Source organism: Salvelinus fontinalis, chromosome 2 (genome assembly GCF_029448725.1).
Source record: "Salvelinus fontinalis isolate EN_2023a chromosome 2, ASM2944872v1, whole genome shotgun sequence".
NCBI lineage: Eukaryota > Metazoa > Chordata > Actinopteri > Salmoniformes > Salmonidae > Salvelinus > Salvelinus fontinalis.
In genome coordinates, this window is record NC_074666.1 from 100,270,353 (window position 1) to 100,289,685 (window position 19,333).

Consider the following 19,333-nt stretch of genomic DNA (forward strand, 5'->3'; position numbering starts at 1 on the left):
CATTTGAAGGTTCCCAAGAACACAGTAGAGCTGGCCGAGAAATCAGGGGTGACCAAGAACTCAATGGTCACTGACAGAGCTCCAGATTTCCTCTGTGGAGATGGGACAACCATCTCTGCAGCACTCCACCAATCAAGCCTTTATGGTAGAGTGGCTAGACGGAAGCCGACACTGTAAAAATCACATGACAGCCCACTTGGAGTTTGCCAAAAGGCACCTAAAGGACTCCAACCAAGACAAACAAGATTTTCTGGTCTGATGAAATCAAGATTGAACTCTTTGGCCTAAATGCCAAGTGTCACGTCTGGAGGAATCCTGGCACCATCCCTATTGTGAAGCATCATGCTGTGGGGATGTTTTTCAGCGGCAAAGACTGGGAGACTAGTCAGGATCGAGGGAAAGATGAATGGAGAAAAGTACACAGAGATCCTTGAGGAAAACCTGCTCCAGAGCGCTCAGGACCTCAAACTGAGGGCGAAGGTTCACCTTCCAACAGGACAACGAACTTAAGAACACAGCTAAGACAACGCAGGAGTGGCTTCGGGACAAGTCTCAATGTCCTTCAGTGGCCCAGCCAGAGCCTGGACATGAACCCGATCGAACATCTCTGGAGAGACCTGAAATTTAGCTGTGCAGCGACTCTCCCCATCAAACCTGACAGAGCTTGATAGGATCTGCAGAGAAGAATGGGAGAAACTCCCCAAATACAGGGGTTCCAAACTTGAAGCGTCATACCCAAGAAGACTCAAGGCTGTAGTCGCTGCCAAAGGTGCTTCAACAAAGTACTGAGTAAAGGGTCTGACTTATGGAAATGGGATTTTTCTGTATTTGTTTTGTTGTATAATGGGGTATTGTGTGTAGATCGATATGGGGGGACGATTTAATAAATGTTAGTAAGGCTGTAACGTAACAAAATGTGGGAAAGGTCAAGGGGTCTGAATACTATCTGAATGCACTGTATGTGATAAACCTTTTGTCTTTAGCTCAAACAACTTGTTTATTTTAACCAGGGGGTCAGTTAAAAACCACACAAAAAAAGTGATAACATATTTTATTAGAGGGATATAATTTATATAAGCAATATAACACTCCATGTCTCGTCAGCTGTGTGTTGTTACACATCAATATAACAGAACTCCATGTCTCGTCAGCTGTGTGGTGTTACACAATATAACAGAACTCCATCAGGTCAGCTGTGTGGTGATACACATCAATATAACAGTACTCCATGTCTCGTCAGCTGTGTGTTGTTACACATCAATATAACAGAACTCCATCAGGTTAGCTGTGTGGTGTTACACATTAATATAACAGAACTCCATGTCTCGTCAGCTGTGTGGTGTTACACAATATAACAGAACTCCATCAGGTCAGCTGTGTGGTGTTACACATCAATATAACAGTACTCCATGTCTCGTCAGCTGTGTGGTGTTACACATTAATATAACAGAACTCCATGTCTCGTCAGCTGTGTGGTATTACACCAATATAACTACTCCATGTCTCGTCAGCTGTGTGGTGTTACACATCAATATAACAGAACTCCATCAGGTCAGCTGTGTGGTGTTACACATCAATATAACAGTACTCCATGTCTCGTCAGCTGTGTGGTGTTACACATTAATATAACTACTCCATGTCTCGTCAGCTGTGTGGTGTTACACATCAATATAACAGAACTCCATGTCTCGTCAGCTGTGTGGTGTTATACAATATAACAGAACTCCATCAGGTTAGCTGTATGATGTTGCACGTCATTGTAGTTGACAGACTGATGAGTTTTATCAATAAAATCATATTTGGTTTATTCTAAAATAAGGTAAAACACCCAGTCCTTTATGTACATAACAGCTTTGTGAAAAGGGGGAAGACCCGGGGAGGGCCCTAAATGACGCCCGATTGTAGGAATCATAGTTATAATGATAATTATCTGAATATTGGGCTCGTTGTCTGTCGGTTGGTCAACCCAGGGCATTATAGATAGTAATGTATACATTTACCAACCTGGGTTTGTGGGAAACCTGGGAAGGTTATTGTGCATCCCTGCTCCCTCTGTGAACAAGGTCCAGGTAGAGCTCTACCACATCTTCATCTGCTAGCTTGTTTTTATTTTAATTTTACAAAAAATTGTTTACAGATTCATACTATTTACAACCCTCTGGTACAGTAAATTAGGTCAGCATTTAAACTAATGTGCGTACCAAATTGTAACCTATTCCCTATGTAGTGCACTACTTTGTACTAGCTCCCTCTCGAACGTAGTGCACTATATAGGGAGTAGGGTGCCATTTTGGGATTCATCCAATGACTGTGTAATCCTGTAGGTTTCTGTGGGGCTGCTGCTAGGGGGTCTCTCCCTTCGGCTGGATTCCATTCTGAAAACATCCCCCCTTTTCCTCTCCCTCGCTGTTATGAAAGAGTGTAGATAAGAGCAGTATTGAAACCCACATTTTAAAGGGCAATCTGCAATTCAAAGAACTACCAAACGGTCACCCTGACCCCGCCACTGCATTGGTAAACAGCTGAGGGATGAGGCTGGATAAATATAACCACTCTCCAACTCCTCCACCGAGCTGTGGGTGCATGAGGGAAAGGGAGCATGTTTCCTGTGAGAAAGGCATTTCACTGTACTGATGCATTTCTAATGGAATCCAGCCCAGACTGAGAGAGTGGCCAGTGGTCAGACTGAGAGCAGAGCCACAGCTCCCCTGCTGGTAGTAAAGCATATTGGCAGTCAGCAGCAGCTCCCCTAGTGGTGGGTGGTGGTATGGCGGTCAGCAGCAGCTCCCCTAGTGGTGGGTGGTGGTATGGCAGTCAGCAGCAGCTCCCCTAGTGGCGGGTGGTGGTATGGCGGTAGCAGCAGCTTGGCTTTTCCACGTGGATAATGCGGTTACAGCGAGGACAGGAGTGGTACACATCCTTAAAGTGTTTCAAGAAGAACGGGATCAGACAACAGCCCACTACCAACCTGGGAGAGAGAGGTGGGGATAGGAGGGGATGGGAGACGGGGAGAGTGGAAGTGGTGGGGGAGAGAGGGGTGGGAGATTGAGGGGGAGAAGGGTGGGAGAGAGACATGGTGTTCAGTTGATTTTAGACATGTCTACTTCCCTCAAAAGAATCAAGACATTCTATAATTCCTCCCCCTCCTCTTCTTTACTCCCCCACAGAGGATGAAGAACACTTTATGGGTCACTCTGTTCCCCTCTATCCCTCCCACCCTCCCCTTCTTTACTCACCCACAGAGGATGAAAAGGATGCACGATAGCCAGGCGAAGGCTCCGACTTTATAGGTGACGTTCGTCATCACCTGTTGTTGACAGGAAGTACAGGTGGTCATGCCCTCTGAACGGCCCAGTTCTGTGTCATAACTCACAAACTTCTGAGTAGGAGTTTCACCACCTCCTCCAATACCACCTCCTCCACTGGTGTACACTAGGGGAAGAGAGAGAGAGAGAGGACAAGTTATATTTTGTCTGGCTCCAACACTGCTGGTATAGATGGGAACAAGGGAGAGAAAGATGGTATAATGGGTAGAGACAAGAGAGAGACTTATGCTGCCTTCAAAATGCTTCCCTTGGAACCTGGGGGATTTTCCCGGTTATAAATACGCCATGATTGTGTTCAGGTTTCTTTTGAAGTCAGAACAATTCTTCAACCAATGAGATTTACATTTTAGCTAGCTAGATGAGCTAGCTGATGTCGCTACAGTTCTGGTGTTGTGTGCTTGCGTACAGTATAAATTAGGCTTAAGACAGGAAGTGCTTACCTGGTTTGCCCTGAGACTGAGACACATAGTAGTTATTGGAGGGGATGGTGGAGGAAGGAGGGTTGAAGGGGGTATGGACATGATATACCTTCACCCCATTATCACCTTGTCCTTCAACTGGAAGAGAGAGGGAGACAGAGGGAGGGGAGAGATGAGAAGGAGGGAGAGGGAGAAGGAGAGAGAGGGAGGGGGAAGAGAAGGAGAGAGTTGCGGGGGAGAGATGAGAAAGAGAGCGAGACGGAGGGACGGAGAGAGGGAGAAGGAGAGAGAGGGAGGGGGAAGAGAAGGAGAGAGTTGCAGGGGGGTTGATAGAGAGTTAGGAAAAGAGAAAGAGAGAGTTTGATTAGATGGCTCCGATATGTAAAATAGACTGAGGACAATCTATAGCAAGTGACAGCTGGAACTTATGATACACAGGTACAGTATAGTTACAACCTGGGACGTAACCTATATGACACACAGCTACAGTATAGTTACAACCTGGGACGTAACCTATATGATACACAGCTACAGTGTAGTTACAACCTGGGACGTAACCTATATGACACACAGCTACAGTGTAGTTACAACCTGGGACGTAACCTATATAATACACAGCTACAGTGTAGTTACAACCTGGGACGTAACCTATATAATACACAGCTACAGTATAGTTACAACCTGGGACGTAACCTATATAATACACAGCTACAGTATAGTTACAACCTGGGACGTAACCTATATAATACACAGCTACAGTGTAGTTACAACCTGGGACGTAACCTATATAATACACAGCTACAGTATAGTTACAACCTGGGACGTAACCTATATAATACACAGCTACAGTATAGTTACAACCTGGGACGTAACCTATATAATACACAGCTACAGTGTAGTTACAACCTGGGACGTAACCTATATAATACACAGCTACAGTATAGTTACAACCTGGGACGTAACCTATATAATACACAGCTACAGTATAGTTACAACCTGGGACGTAACCTATATAATACACAGCTACAGTGTAGTTACAACCTGGGACGTAACCTATATAATACACAGCTACAGTATAGTTACAACCTGGGACGTAACCTATAGAATACACAGCTACAGTATAGTTACAACCTGGGACGTAACCTATATGACACACAGCTACAGTGTAGTTACAACCTGGGACGTAACCTATAGAATACACAGCTACAGTATAGTTACAACCTGGGACGTAACCTATAGAATACACAGCTACAGTATAGTTACAACCTGGGACGTAACCTATATAAAACACAGCTACAGTATAGTTACAACCTGGGACGTAACCTATATAATACACAGCTACAGTATAGTTACAACCTGGGACGTAACCTATATAATACACAGCTACAGTGTAGTTACAACCTGGGACGTAACCTATATAATACACAGCTACAGTATAGTTACAACCTGGGACGTAACCTATATAATACACAGCTACAGTGTAGTTACAACCTGGGACGTAACCTATATAATACACAGCTACAGTGTAGTTACAACCTGGGACGTAACCTATATAATACACAGCTACAGTATAGTTACAACCTAGTATGTAATTGTACAATACAACTTTACAGTCCTCATGTTACAGCGAACAGCATAATGTTGACGTACCTGGTATGTTGTAGGGGGGAGGTTCTTTTTCATTTACGCTCATTGTCTTCTGCCTGGGCTTTCTGTGAGAGGGGTCAGAGGTTAGGTGTGTCTACCATAAGCACTGTAACATCAGCATCGTCCTCTGGAGCAAGCCAGGCTCATCAGGACTGAATCAACCAATCATCATGTCTAATCAATACTTCAATCAGGTGTTTTACAGGCAGGGAGTTGGAGGCTTCATAAGCGCTACATAAAAAACTATTATTTCACAAATCATCTATAAGCGCTTGTCAACCTCTATAAATGGTGTATAAAGGGTGACATATGTATGTATGTATGTACCATTATAGGTTGAAGTGCCAGATGTGACATGAAGCACTATGTTTACACACCATTTGTAGAGGATAACATACACATATAGATGATTTGAGAAGCATTTATGTAGCGCTTATAAAGCCTCTATGTAGGCTACCAAAAAGCCTTTACACGTTGTAGTTGGTTTAAAGTGGGACTGAAGTGAGGCCTTAGATATGAAGTCAGCCCTGTAAAATGTGTGCCACTGCCTTCGTTAAAACTAGGCAAGTCCAACCCATACTGACATAATGCTAGTCCAACCCAGACTGACATAATGCTAGTCCAACCCAGACTGACATAATGCTAGTCCAACCCATACTGACATAATGCTAGTCCAACCCGGACTGACATAATGCTAGTCCAACCCAGACTGACATAATGCTAGTCCAACCCAGACTGACATAATGCTAGTCCAACCCATACTGACATAATGCTAGTTCAACCCGGACTGACATAATGCTAGTCCAACCCAGACTGACATAATGCTAGTCCAACCCAGACTGACATAATGCTAGTCCAACCCATACTGACATAATGCTAGTCCAACCCAGGCTGACATAATGCTAGTCCAACCCAGGCTGACATAATGCTAGTCCAACCCAGACTGACATAATGCAATCCAACCCAGACTGACATAATGCTAGTCCAACCCAGGCTGACATAATGCTGGTCCAACCCAGACTGACATAATGCAAGTCCAACCCAGACTAACATAATGCTAGTCCAACCCAGACTGACATAATGCTAGTCCAACCCAGGCTGACATAATGCTAGTCCAACCCAGACTGACATAATGCAGTCCAACCCAGACTGACATAATGCAGTCCAACCCAGGGTGACATAATGCTAGTCCAACCCATACTGACATAATGCAGTCCAACCCAGACTGACATAATGCAGTCCAACCCAGGGTGACATAATGCTAGTCCAACCCAGACTGACATAATGCTAGTCCAACCCAGACTGACATAATGCAATCCAACCCAGACTGACATAATGCAGTCCAACCCAGGGTGACATAATGCTAGTCCAACCCAGACTGACATAATGCTAGTCCAACCCAGACTGACATAATGCTAGTCCAACCCAGGCGGACATAATGTTAGTCCAACCCAGACTGACATAAATCAAGTCCAACCCAGGCTGACATAATGCTAGTCCAACCCAGACTGACATAATGCTAGTCCAACCCAGACTGACATAATGCTAGTCCAACCCAGACTGACATAATGCTAGTCCAACCCAGGGTGACATAATGCTAGTCTAACCCAGACTGACATAATGCTAGTCCAACCCAGACTGACATAATGCTAGTCCAACCCAGACTGACATAATGCTAGTCCAGCCCAGACTGACATAATGCAAGTCCAACCCAGACTGACATAATGCTAGTCCAGCCCAGACTGACATAATGCAAGTCCAACCCAGACTGACATAATGCTAGTCCAACCCAGACTGACATAATGCAAGTCCAACCCAGAGTGACATAGTCCTCTATTCAGTCACTAGGTGGTGTTATAACACCAGGTACGGAGAACACACACACACACACACACACACACACACACACACACACACACACACACACACACACACACACACACACACACACACACACACACAGCTGAAACCTGTCATGCAGCATCCTCTACAGTCTAATAGTTATGGTAAGAATTATCTGATCAACCTCAGTGTCCTGTAGTTGTTCAGGGAGTGTCGTCTTGTGTCTTCTGAAGGTTACAGGCAGGGCTTCACTAGTCTCAGTACCTGTCTGTTAAGCTGACATTCCACTCCTTGTACTCCGTGTCAGATGTTTAGCATGAGTGGAATGACGGCCTAACAGACTAGTGCTCCACTGTGTTGGCTATGAGTCACTGTCATTTAGAGAGCTGTATATTTGGTTTCCATTAGCCGTTACTATGGCAACATCTACTCTTCCTGAATTCCACAAAGAAGAAACATTACAAAACAACCACAAGAATATGGGACCAAATATGGGACTTTGGACTATTTTAATACACACAAGGGAATTTCTTCAAATCCCGTAAAATGGGGTGGGACGGACGGACGGACGGACTATGTACAAGAAGTACTGTCATTTCTAAACGGTTCACCTGATACAGATGAAAATATACCCTCAAATGAATGTCTGCACTCTGACCTTTAACCTCATAGTCATCGTGTCATTTCAAAGTGTTGCAGAACAGAGCCAAAACAACAACCAATGTGTCACTGTTCTGATACTGTTGTAGCTCACTGTATCTGACTCCCATCCACAAACAGCAGAACATTTATATAGGGAGATGATCTCATTACTGTTATCAGTGTTGCGTTGCTGCTGAATCTGGAATCCTGCAACCTTCTGCAAAGCAGGGAATTCTGGGACAAAAGGTTCAGAATGTTGTAAGGATTCCATTTGGAAGCTAGAAGACTGACTCTCTATCCTGTACCTGTTAAACCTGACCTGAGGTGGAACTATCTATCTGACCCAAATCTAACTCTACCCCAGGCTCAGACATACGGACCAGCTCCTATACTAGAACCTGCCTGTGGCCTCACACACACGCACGCCCGCCCGCCCCTGCCCGCACGCGCGCGCGCGCACGCACACACACACACACACACACACACACACACACACACACACACACACACACACACACACACACACACACACACACACACACACACACACACACACACACACACACACACACACACACACACACACACACACACACACACACACACACACACACACACACACACACACACACACACACACACCCTGCCCATCCATCAGACAAAGAATTTTAACTGTTTGTCACTCAGTCCTCTTCTGTCAGTGGGATTATACACTATGCAACATGAAGGATGACTATTTTAACTAGGGTGGGGACCAAAGGCCTACAGACACACACAGACACATGTAAACACACACACACACACACACACACACACACACACACACACACACACACACACACACACACACACACACACACACACACATATGGAATAGACACACACACCTTGGTGGAAGCAGTCATAAACCCATAGAACAGAAGAGGAGGAATGCAGCCCTGCAGGATGCTTCCCTGTCTGTCTCCTCTGGTGCCCTACAGGATGCTTCCCTTCCCTGTCTGTCTCCTCTGGTGCCCTGCAGGATGCTTCCCTGTCTGTCTCCTCTGGTGCCCTGCAGGATGCTTCCCTGTCTGTCTCCTCTGGTGCCCTGCAGGATGCTTCCCTGTCTGTCTCCTCTGGTGCCCTGCAGGATGCTTCCCTGTCTGTCTCCTCTGGTGCCCTACAGGATGCTTCCCTGGCTGTCTCCTCTGGTGCCCTACAGGATGCTTCCCTGTCTGTCTCCTCTGGTGCCCTACAGGATGCTTCCCCGTGTTTGAAGGGATGCCTTAAGATAAATGTCCTGAAAACCTTACTGAATGAAAAGGGTTTTCAGTGGTTGAATGAAATGTATTCAGAGAGCATTACACGACTGAAAAAGGGAAGTCTGAATGCAAAATACTGAGAATTGCGTAGGAAAGACGTTCTTAGGAAAGTTATAAATTCCTAAGTTGGGATCAGGCTCTAAACGAGGAAGTACAAGCTTTGTAGCTTTGCCTTAGCGGAGACTTGCTTCCATTCAGCCACAAGAGCATTAGTGAGGTCTGGCACTGATGTTGGGCAATTAGGTCTGGCTCGCAGTAGGCATTCCAATACATCCCAAAGGTGTTCGATGGAGTTGAGGTCAGGGCTCTGTGCAGGCCATTCAAGTTCTTCCACACCGATCTCAACAAATCATTTCTGTATGGACCTCGCTTTGTGCACAGTGGCAAAACAAGAAAGGGCCTTTCCCAAACCTTTCCCACACACAAAGTTGGAAGCACAGTTGTTGTCTAGAATGTCATTGTATGCTGTAGCATTAAGATTTCCCTTCACTGGAACTAAGGGGCCCGAACAAAGTAAAAACAGCCCCAGACCATTATTCCTCCTCCACCAAACTTTACACTTGGCACTATGCATTGGGGCTGGTAGCGTTCTCCTGGCATCCGCCAAACGCAGATTCGTCCATCACTTTAGAGAACGCATTTCCATTGCTCCAGAGTCCAATGGGGGCGAGCTTTACACCACTCCTCCCAATGCTTAGCATTGCGCATTGTGATCTTAGGTTTGTGTGCGGCTGCTCGGCCACGGAAACCCATTTCAGTAATCTCCCGACGAACAGTTCTTGTGCCGATGTTGTTTCCAGAGGCAGTTTGGAACTCAGTAGAGAGTGTTTTGCTACCAAGGACAGAGGATTTTTACACGCTACGCCTTTCAGGATTCAGCAGTTCCGTCCTGTGAGCTTGTGTGGCCTACCACTTCACTGCTGAGCCGTTGTTGCTCCTAGATATTTCCACTTCACAATAACAGCACTACCATTTGACCGGGGCAGCTCTACCAGGGCAGAAATTGAACGAACTAACGTTGAAAGTCACTGAGGTTTTCAGTACAGGCCATTCTACTGCTAATGTTTGTCTATAGAGATTGCAGAGCTGAATCCACACATTTTTTCCACTTTCGGGCAAGTCGTGTATATGCACATTCCTCTCTGTTTCAGCACCAATCGGTAGTTTGAAAAACCTCTTACCTTGAGATTATTTATGGTTAGGATAGTATTTATGAATCATGAAAACAGGTTTGGTGAGCCTTTATGCACAAAGAAAAAATATGTGTGTGATGTAATTCGTAGGAAAATACACAATTGTTCTTTGCGACTTCATTCATAAGAGAATACATTTTTTGGTGGGGGGGAAATTTCGGAACAATCTTTTGGAAGTTATTGGAGCAATGCATTTTGGGCAATGGTGTTCTACACTGCCTTTTTGTTTTGTCCCACATTTATTTATATAAGAAAACAAACGTGTTAACAACCCAATATTGTTCATCAACCAGGTTTTCACAGAAATAATTATAATAGTAGCCTTACATTGTTTACACCAAGTCACTTGGCTCTGTCATATCCTCACATGGTCTCTCCTATCATTGCTATGCAGACGACACACAATTAATCTTCTCCTTTCCCCCTTCTGATGACCAGGTGGCGAATCGCATCTCTGCATGTCTGGCAGACATATCAGTGTGGATGACGGATCACCACCTCAAGCTGAACCTCGGCAAGACGGAGCTGCTCTTCCTCCCGGGGAAGGACTGCCCGTTCCATGATCTCGCCATCACGGTTGACAACTCCATTGTGTCCTCCTCCCAGAGTGCTAAGAACCTTGGCGTGATCCTGGACGGTGACCCATTCCTGTAGGTTCATGCTCTACAACATCCGCAGAGTACGACCCTGCCTCACACAGGAAGCGGCGCAGGTCCTAATCCAGGCACTTGTCATCTCCCGTCTGGATTACTGCAACTCGCTGTTGGCTGGGCTCCCTGCCTGTGCCATTAAACCCCTACAACTCATCCAGAACGCCGCAGCCCGTCTGGTGTTCAACCTTCCCAAGTTCTCTCACGTCACCCCGCTCCTCCGCTCTCTCCACTGGCTTCCAGTTGAAGCTCGCATCCGCTACAAGTCCATGGTGCTTGCCTACGGAGCTGTGAGGGGAACGGCACCTCCATACCTTCAGGCTCTGATCAGGCCCTACACCCAAACAAGGGCACTGCGTTCATCCACCTCTGGCCTGCTCGCCTCCCTACCTCTGAGGAAGTACAGTTCCCCCTCAGCCCAGTCAAAACTGTTCGCTGCTCTGGCACCCCAATGGTGGAACAAACTCCCTCACGACGCCAGGTCAGCGGAGTCAATCACCACCTTCCGGAGACACCTGAAACACCACCTCTTTAAGGAATACCTAGGATAGGATAAAGTAATCCTTCTAACCCCCCCCCCCCCCCCCCCTTAAAAGATTTAGATGCACTATTGTAAAGTGGTTGTTCCACTGGATATCATAAGGTGAATGCATCAATTTGTAAGTCGCTTTGGATAAGAGCGTCTGCTAAATGACTTAAATGTTAAATGTTAATGTTAAATGTTTATTTTATTTCATTAACTCCAATTTCTATGATTGTTTTCACTGAACACTACGGGATGCTGGTACTCTTGTAGTCAGAAAGGCCCTTTTACCGTGTAGGCAACAGTAGTCCTACACGATTTTCTTCATAACGGCATTCCATATTTCGTGGAGCCTACATTACATCATTTTTGTTAAAATGCATTTAATACAAGGCTCCACTTTTTCGTGTACATTACATAATTTTTGTTAAAATGCATTTAATACGAGGCTCCACTTTTTCGTGTACATTACATCATTTTTGTCAAAAAGCATTTAATACGAGGCTCCACTTTTTTGTGTACATTACATCATTTTTGTCAAAATTAATTTAATACAATTTCATGAGGGTTGCCAGATTGGAGAAAAAAATACAGATGTATTTTTTACAGAATTTGGTATCGGTTAAGGTATTTGATTGGGGAATAATACACACCCATAATACACACACAAACACTTACACACATATACACACACTCACTTTGTTTGTACTCAGGTTATAGCCAACTCTTGACTTTTGTATTCATTATCTTTAATAATATATTTGTATCTAATGTATTCATTATCTTTAACTGGTTAAATGTTTGTAGTTTGAATGTTGCAGTAATGACTACATGGTTAAAGAGTCGGAAATCTCTGCTTGATTTAGCTTTTGGTATATTTGGTGTTTTTATACATATTCTGTATTTCCACTGAAGAAAGCAATAATTAATCAACACATATATACTTCAGTACTAAAATAACACCATGGTTTTATTTTTAACCTTTATTTAACTAGGCAAGTCAGTTATGAACAAATTCTTATTTACAATGAAGGCCAACCCCAGACGACGCCGGGCCAATTGTGCACCGCCCTACGGCACTCCCAATCACGGCCGGATGTGATACAGCCTGGATTTGAACCAGGGACACCTCTTACACTGAGATGCAATGTCTTAGACCGCTGCGCCACTCGGGAGCCCTGGTTTTATATAACACTTTAAACAGGTAGTTTGTAAATGTGTAGAATGTATTTGTTTTGGGTCCACACTGGTAAGTGAACTTATGTAAATGAGACAGTCACAGTGGATGTTGTTCTGAGTAACTGGTCGGGTCATAACACTTCCCCATTCAGCTTCAGGCAACTGATGAAAGGCTTGTTCACACCTGTAAGGCTTGTTCACACCTGTCGTGACGACTTCTATCCATCACGCCCATTGCTGCTTATCCATTGTTCACTAGATATGTACATCAACGTAATTACACCCAACACAATATTGAAAAACAGAACGCTCCCCACCACTAGGTCACATAACTAGACGTGAGCTGGACGTGATCCCAACTCTGCCACCAGTGTAGCGGAAGACAGTGAGAGCTGCAACACGGACTCTAACCAGGGCTCATACGTGGCAAAGTGAGCTGCAACACGGACTCTAACCAGGGCTCATACGTGGCAAAGTGAGCTGCAACACGGACTCTAACCAGGGCTCATACGTGGCAAAGTGAGCTGCAACACGGACTCTAACCAGGGCTCATACGTGGCAAAGTGAGCTGCAACACGGACTCTAACCAGGGCTCATACGTGGCAAAGTGAGCTCTAACGGCCGGTGCCGTGAAAGTCTTGTAGGCCTCTGGGCAGAGGCAGTAGTCCAACAATGCTGGCATATGCCTTGTTACAACAGCCTAATTATATAACATGTTTGACAGGACCGTAATAATCATCATGAAACGGCCTTGGAAGTGCCGTAAGTGTAAGCCAATATAAATCATTATTTTACATTAACCTGTTTAACTGCATTGATATGGCTTAGTTGATCATAGTCTAGACTTGTTATTGATATGGCTTAGTTGATCGTAGTCCAGACTTGTTATTGATATGGCTTAGTTGATCATAGTCTAGACTTGTTATTGATATGGCTTAGTTGATCGTAGTCCAGACTTGTTATTGATATGGCTTAGTTGATCGTAGTCCAGACTTGTTATTGATATGGCTTAGTTGATCGTAGTCTAGACTTGTTATTGATATGGCTTAATTGATCATAGTCCAGACTTGTTATTGATATGGCTTAATTGATCATAGTCCAGACTTGTTATTGATATGGCTTAATTGATCATAGTCCAGACTTGTTATTGATATGGCTTAGTTGATCGTAGTCTAGACTTGTTATTGATATGGCTTAATTGATCATAGTCCAGACTTGTTATTGATATGGCTTAATTGATCATAGTCCAGACTTGTTATTGATATGGCTTAATTGATCATAGTCCAGACTTGTTATTGATATGGCTTAGTTGATCGTAGTCTAGACTTGTTATTGATATGGCTTAATTGATCATAGTCCAGACTTGTTATTGATATGGCTTAATTGATCATAGTCCAGACTTGTTATTGATATGGCTTAATTGATCATAGTCCAGACTTGTTATTGATATGGCTTAGTTGATCGTAGTCTAGACTTGTTATTGATATGGCTTAATTGATCGTAGTCTAGACTTGTTATTGATATGGCTTAATTGATCATAGTCCAGACTTGTTATTGATATGGCTTAATTGATCATAGTCCAGACTTGTTATTGATATGGCTTAGTTGATCGTAGTCTAGACTTGTTATTGATATGGCTTAATTGATCGTAGTCTAGACTTGTTATTGATATGGCTTAATTGATCATAGTCCAGACTTGTTATTGATATGGCTTAATTGATCGTAGTCTAGACTTGTTATTGATATGGCTTAATTGATCATAGTCTAGACTTGTTATTGATATGGTTTAATTGATCATAGTCTAGACTTGTTATTGATATGGCTTAATTGATCGTAGTCCAGACTTGTTATTAATATGGCTTAATTGATCGTAGTCTAGACTTGTTATTGATATGGCTTAATTGATCATAGTCTAGACTTGTTATTGATATGGTTTAATTGATCATAGTCTAGACTTGTTATTGATATGGCTTAATTGATCATAGTCTAGACTTGTTATTGATATGGCTTAATTGATCATAGTCCAGACTTGTTATTGATATGGCTTAATTGATCATAGTCCAGACTTGTTATTGATATGGTTTAATTGATTATAGTCTAGACTTGTTATTGATATGGCTTAATTGATCATAGTCCACTTGTTATTGATATGGCTTAATTGATCATAGTCCAGACTTGTTATTGATATGGTTTAATTGATCATAGTCTAGACTTGTTATTGATATGGCTTAATTGATCATAGTCCAGACTTGTTATTGATATGGCTTAATTGATCATAGTCCAGACTTGTTATTGATATGGTTTAATTGATTATAGTCTAGACTTGTTATTGATATGGCTTAATTGATCATAGTCCACTTGTTATTGATATGGCTTAATTGATCATAGTCCAGACTTGTTATTGATATGGCTTAATTGATCATAGTCCAGACTTGTTATTGATATGGCTTAATTGATCATAGTCCAGACTTGTTATTGATATGGTTTAATTGATTATAGTCTAGACTTGTTATTGATATGGCTTAATTGATCATAGTCCACTTGTTATTGATATGGCTTAATTGATCATAGTCCAGACTTGTTATTGATATGGCTTAATTGATCATAGTCCAGACTTGTTATTGATATGGCTTAATTGATCATAGTCCAGACTTGTTATTGATATGGCTTAATTGATCATAGTCCAGACTTGTTATTGATATGGCTTAATTGATCATAGTCCAGACTTGTTATTGATATGGCTTAATTGATCATAGTTTAGACTTGTTATTGATATGGCTTAATTGATCATAGTTTAGACTTGTTATTGATATGGTTTAATTGATCATAGTCCAGACTTGTTATAGTTGCAAATACCATACAGATGCACCAGGGGAATTTAAACCAAACAGATTTTTTTTGACAGGCCTTCTGTTTTAACGATGCCTAGTTAAATAAAGGTTAAATAAAATAAAATTCCCCACATTTATTGATGAATTAATTTCCCATCATGAACATGTATCCCCATTTCCCAATCAAATACCTTCATCGATACCACACAACAACAAAAAGCCCAGACAAAAACAGCTTTTTACTCCAATCTGGCAACCCTCATAAAATCCGACACAGCACCATTATCCCAAAGTGTTAAGTGAAAACAAGAATAGAAAACAGTATTGGCATTAATAATAATAATAATAATATCTATAATAATAATATCTATAATAATAATAATAATAAAACAACGTAAGGCTACTATTATAATAATTTCTGTGAAAACCTGGTTGATGAACAATATTGGGTTGTTAACACGTTTGTTTTTTTATATAAATAAATGTGGGACACAAAAAGCCAGTGTAGAACTCCATTGCCCATCATGCATTGGTCTAATAACTTCCAAAAGACTATTCTGAAAATGTGTGTATTTTCACACAAATTAAGCCACACAAAACCACACAAAAACTTAAAAAATCTGCTGAAATACTTTTTGGACATATTTGCAGGAATTGCGTGTGATATTGTGTTGATGACAACAAGTCAGGTACAAAATGTTACGACTTGATCTGTGCTCTGCTCCATAACCGATTTAATTTGCCTCAATATTCGTTTAAAAAATATGTATTATCAACTGTTACTAATGATCCTCAGCAACAACGACATGGCAATGAGTGTGTTTACAGATGAAGCAAATGAAGACAAATGAAACAATGTTATTAAATGGAATGGTGATGTAGACTATACCAACCGGAGGGAACTAACAGTAAATTGGCTTATTAGACCGACTGACAGTCCATACTGGTAGTGGTTAATAGTTAACATGATAGAAATAGGAAACAGAGAGAGTCAGGGTAGTCTATAATTAAACAATAAGGCCCGAGGAGATGTGGTATATGGCCAAAATATCACGGCTAAGAGCTGTTCTTAAGTACGACACAACGCGGAGTGCCTGGACACAGCCCTTAGCCGTGGTATATTGGTCATATATCACACACCCCCGAGGTGCCTTGTTGCTGTTATAAACTGGTTACCAACATAATTAGAGCAGTTAAAATAAATGTTTTGTCATACCCGTGGCATATGGTCTAATATACCATGGCTTTCAGCCAATCAGAATTCAGGGCTCAAACCACCCAGTTTATAATGAACCCTTATAGATCCACTGAACACGCCGATTGGCACCTGTTTTTCTGTTGCTCATTAGAAAAAATATATTTTTTCCTGACCGATTCTGCATTTGGTTAGGGATGTTTGTCCCTCATGAGACACCGTAGCCGATTTGTCAAGGATTTTTTTTAGTTGCGCAATTTTACATCGAACCAAGGTGTTTGGTGCAGTATTTCTGGATAAAAGAATGTGTTGTCTACATGTTGTCTCACGTAAACAGTCGGAGCTGCTGAACAGGTCTGTCTCACTGTCTGTGCCATCGCATAGAGAGCGATCACGACAGCTGTTCAACCCATGTTAGTGGGCGAAAGGACATCAACAAATCAGAACCCAGCATTCATTTACCCATTGTGATGCATGGATGTTCCAAACTCCATTTTAGACGAGACTGACTTTATGACCAACATGATCCTATTTTCACTTTGTAGTCAATTGTGACACTAGAATAACTGTTTCTGACTCATATGGACACCCCATAGACCCTTTTCAAAGGGATTTGTTGCTCTATAACTCTCAGACCAGACACCTACTCCATATGGACACCCCATAGACCCTTTTCAAAGGGATTTGTTGCTCTATAACTCTCAGACCAGACACCTACTCCATATGGACACCCCATAGACCCTTTTCAAAGGGATTTGTTGCTCTATAACTCTCAGACCAGACACCTACTCCATATGGACACCCCATAGGACGTTTTCAAAGGGATTTGTTGCTCTATAACTCTCAGACCAGACACCTACTCCATATGGACACCCCATAGGACGTTTTCAAAGGGATTTGTTGCTCTATAACTCTCAGACCAGACACCTACTCCATATGGACACCCCATAGGACGTTTTCAAAGGGATTTGTTGCTCTATAACTCTCATGACCAGACACCTACTCCATATGGACACCCCATAGGACGTTTTCAAAGGGATGTGTTGCTTTTTAAAGGCAGTTGCTCTTTAACTCTCAGACCAGACACCTACTCCATATGACAGAGAGACAACTCCCAAGCACCTAACCCCCTGATGACATCACACACTTTGACACCTCATCTCTCTCTAAGTCTCACAGGTGGATAGTGAATGATTAGTATTTCAACAGCTTGGTTTAGTTTCTGTAGCCTGTCTCAGATCGGTTTCAGTGTAAAATCTATGGAAACTATCCACTGGGCACCGACGTCAGTTCAACGTCTAGTTTTGATTTACATTTGGTTGAGTTGTCAACTAAAGTGAATTCAGTGTGAAATCAACAACAAATGTCACCCATGTCATTGGATTTAGGTTCGAAGTTGGGTGACTTTTTTTATGAATAATTCCATTACGTTGATGACTTTATGCAAATCCAATCAGTCTTCCACGTTGATTCACCGTCATCACATAGATGTTTGGGGGTTGAAATGACGTGGAAACAACATTGATTCAACCAGTTCTGCCCCAGTGGGTTCTACGTTATCAAGCGGCCTGAACCTCACACCTGAAATCACCTGAAAGCCGCAGGTCAACCCTGACGACCATAACAATGAATGTCATTCAGTATAGATTCTTACCTTTTATTTATTTATTTAATTTAACCTTTATTTAACCTGTCTAACAACAACAATAATGAATGTAATTCAGAGAGAGAGTCTTACCTGTCCAGCTGTGTAGATAGATATGTGTTGAAGCTGTTGATAGTACGGAGAACTCTCTCTCTGCTTCCCTCTTTCCCTTATCCACTCCCAGGCCCCGCCCCCTTATCCAAGTCCCACCCCTTCATTAACCTAGTCCTAAATATGTCATAGGAATCTTCCTGGGTGGATGATACTGTACAGGGCCCGTCTCAATGTGCGTTCCAAAGTCGCACCCTATTCCCTATATAGTGCACTACTTTTGACCAGGGCCCATCCCTTTTCCATCCAGGGCCCTGGTCCAAAGTAGTGCACTATATAGGGAATAGGGTACCATTTGGGATACATCCTGAGTGTGTTTTCTCTGTGTGTTCTTTGTTTCCGTGTGTTTTGTGTTTGTTGGCATGTAGTAGGGCTGGGCCTGTTTCTCAGCAGTAGTCTACTCTCACTATAACCTGTTTCTAGCCACCTGTACTCTTACCTGACTATTAGTCCAAACTTAGAGGGACTTATCACACACTTCTGGTGCCTTCAGAAAGTATTCACAAACCTTGACTTTTTCTGCATTTTGTTACGTTACAACCTTGTTCTAAAATGGATTAGATTGTTGTTTTTCACTCATCAATCTACACACAATACCCCATAATGACATCACAATACCCCATAATGACATCACAATAACCCATAATGACATCACAATACCCCATAATGACAAAGCAAAAACAGGTTTTTGATTTTTTTCTCCCACATTTATATATATATATAAACAAAAAGAAATGAGACATTTAAATAAGTATTCAGACCCTTAACTCAGTACTTTATTGAAGCACCTTTGGCAGCGATTACAGAATCGAGTCTTCTTGGGTATGAC

At 42.6% G+C, this 19,333-nt stretch overlaps 1 protein-coding gene across 1 annotated transcript; it reads right to left on the reverse strand.

Annotated features, from left to right (window-relative positions):
• Window positions 1-1,034: 1,034 nt before the first annotated feature.
• Window positions 1,035-18,543, reverse strand: si:ch211-157c3.4 (Lipopolysaccharide-induced tumor necrosis factor-alpha factor homolog-like). Its single transcript, XM_055897741.1, has 5 exons — window positions 18,487-18,543; window positions 5,396-5,457; window positions 3,767-3,883; window positions 3,237-3,432; window positions 1,035-2,968 (listed from the first exon to the last, which is right to left on the reverse strand). Exons 2-5 carry the CDS (start codon window positions 5,436-5,438, stop codon window positions 2,830-2,832), a joined length of 495 nt encoding a protein of 164 aa, XP_055753716.1. The 5' UTR covers window positions 5,439-5,457; window positions 18,487-18,543; the 3' UTR covers window positions 1,035-2,829.
• Window positions 18,544-19,333: the final 790 nt, after the last annotated feature.

Coding starts and splice junctions, on each gene's coding strand:
- si:ch211-157c3.4 (XM_055897741.1), bottom strand. CDS start 5,438: ATGAGCGTAAATGAAAAAGAACCTCCCCCCTACAACATACCAG. Junction 3,433..3,766: donor TCAGTCTCAGGGCAAACCAG/GTAAGCACTTCC, acceptor CTCTTCCCCTAG/TGTACACCAGTGGAGGAGGT. Junction 2,969..3,236: donor ATCCTTTTCATCCTCTGTGG/GTGAGTAAAGAA, acceptor TCTCTCTCCCAG/GTTGGTAGTGGGCTGTTGTC.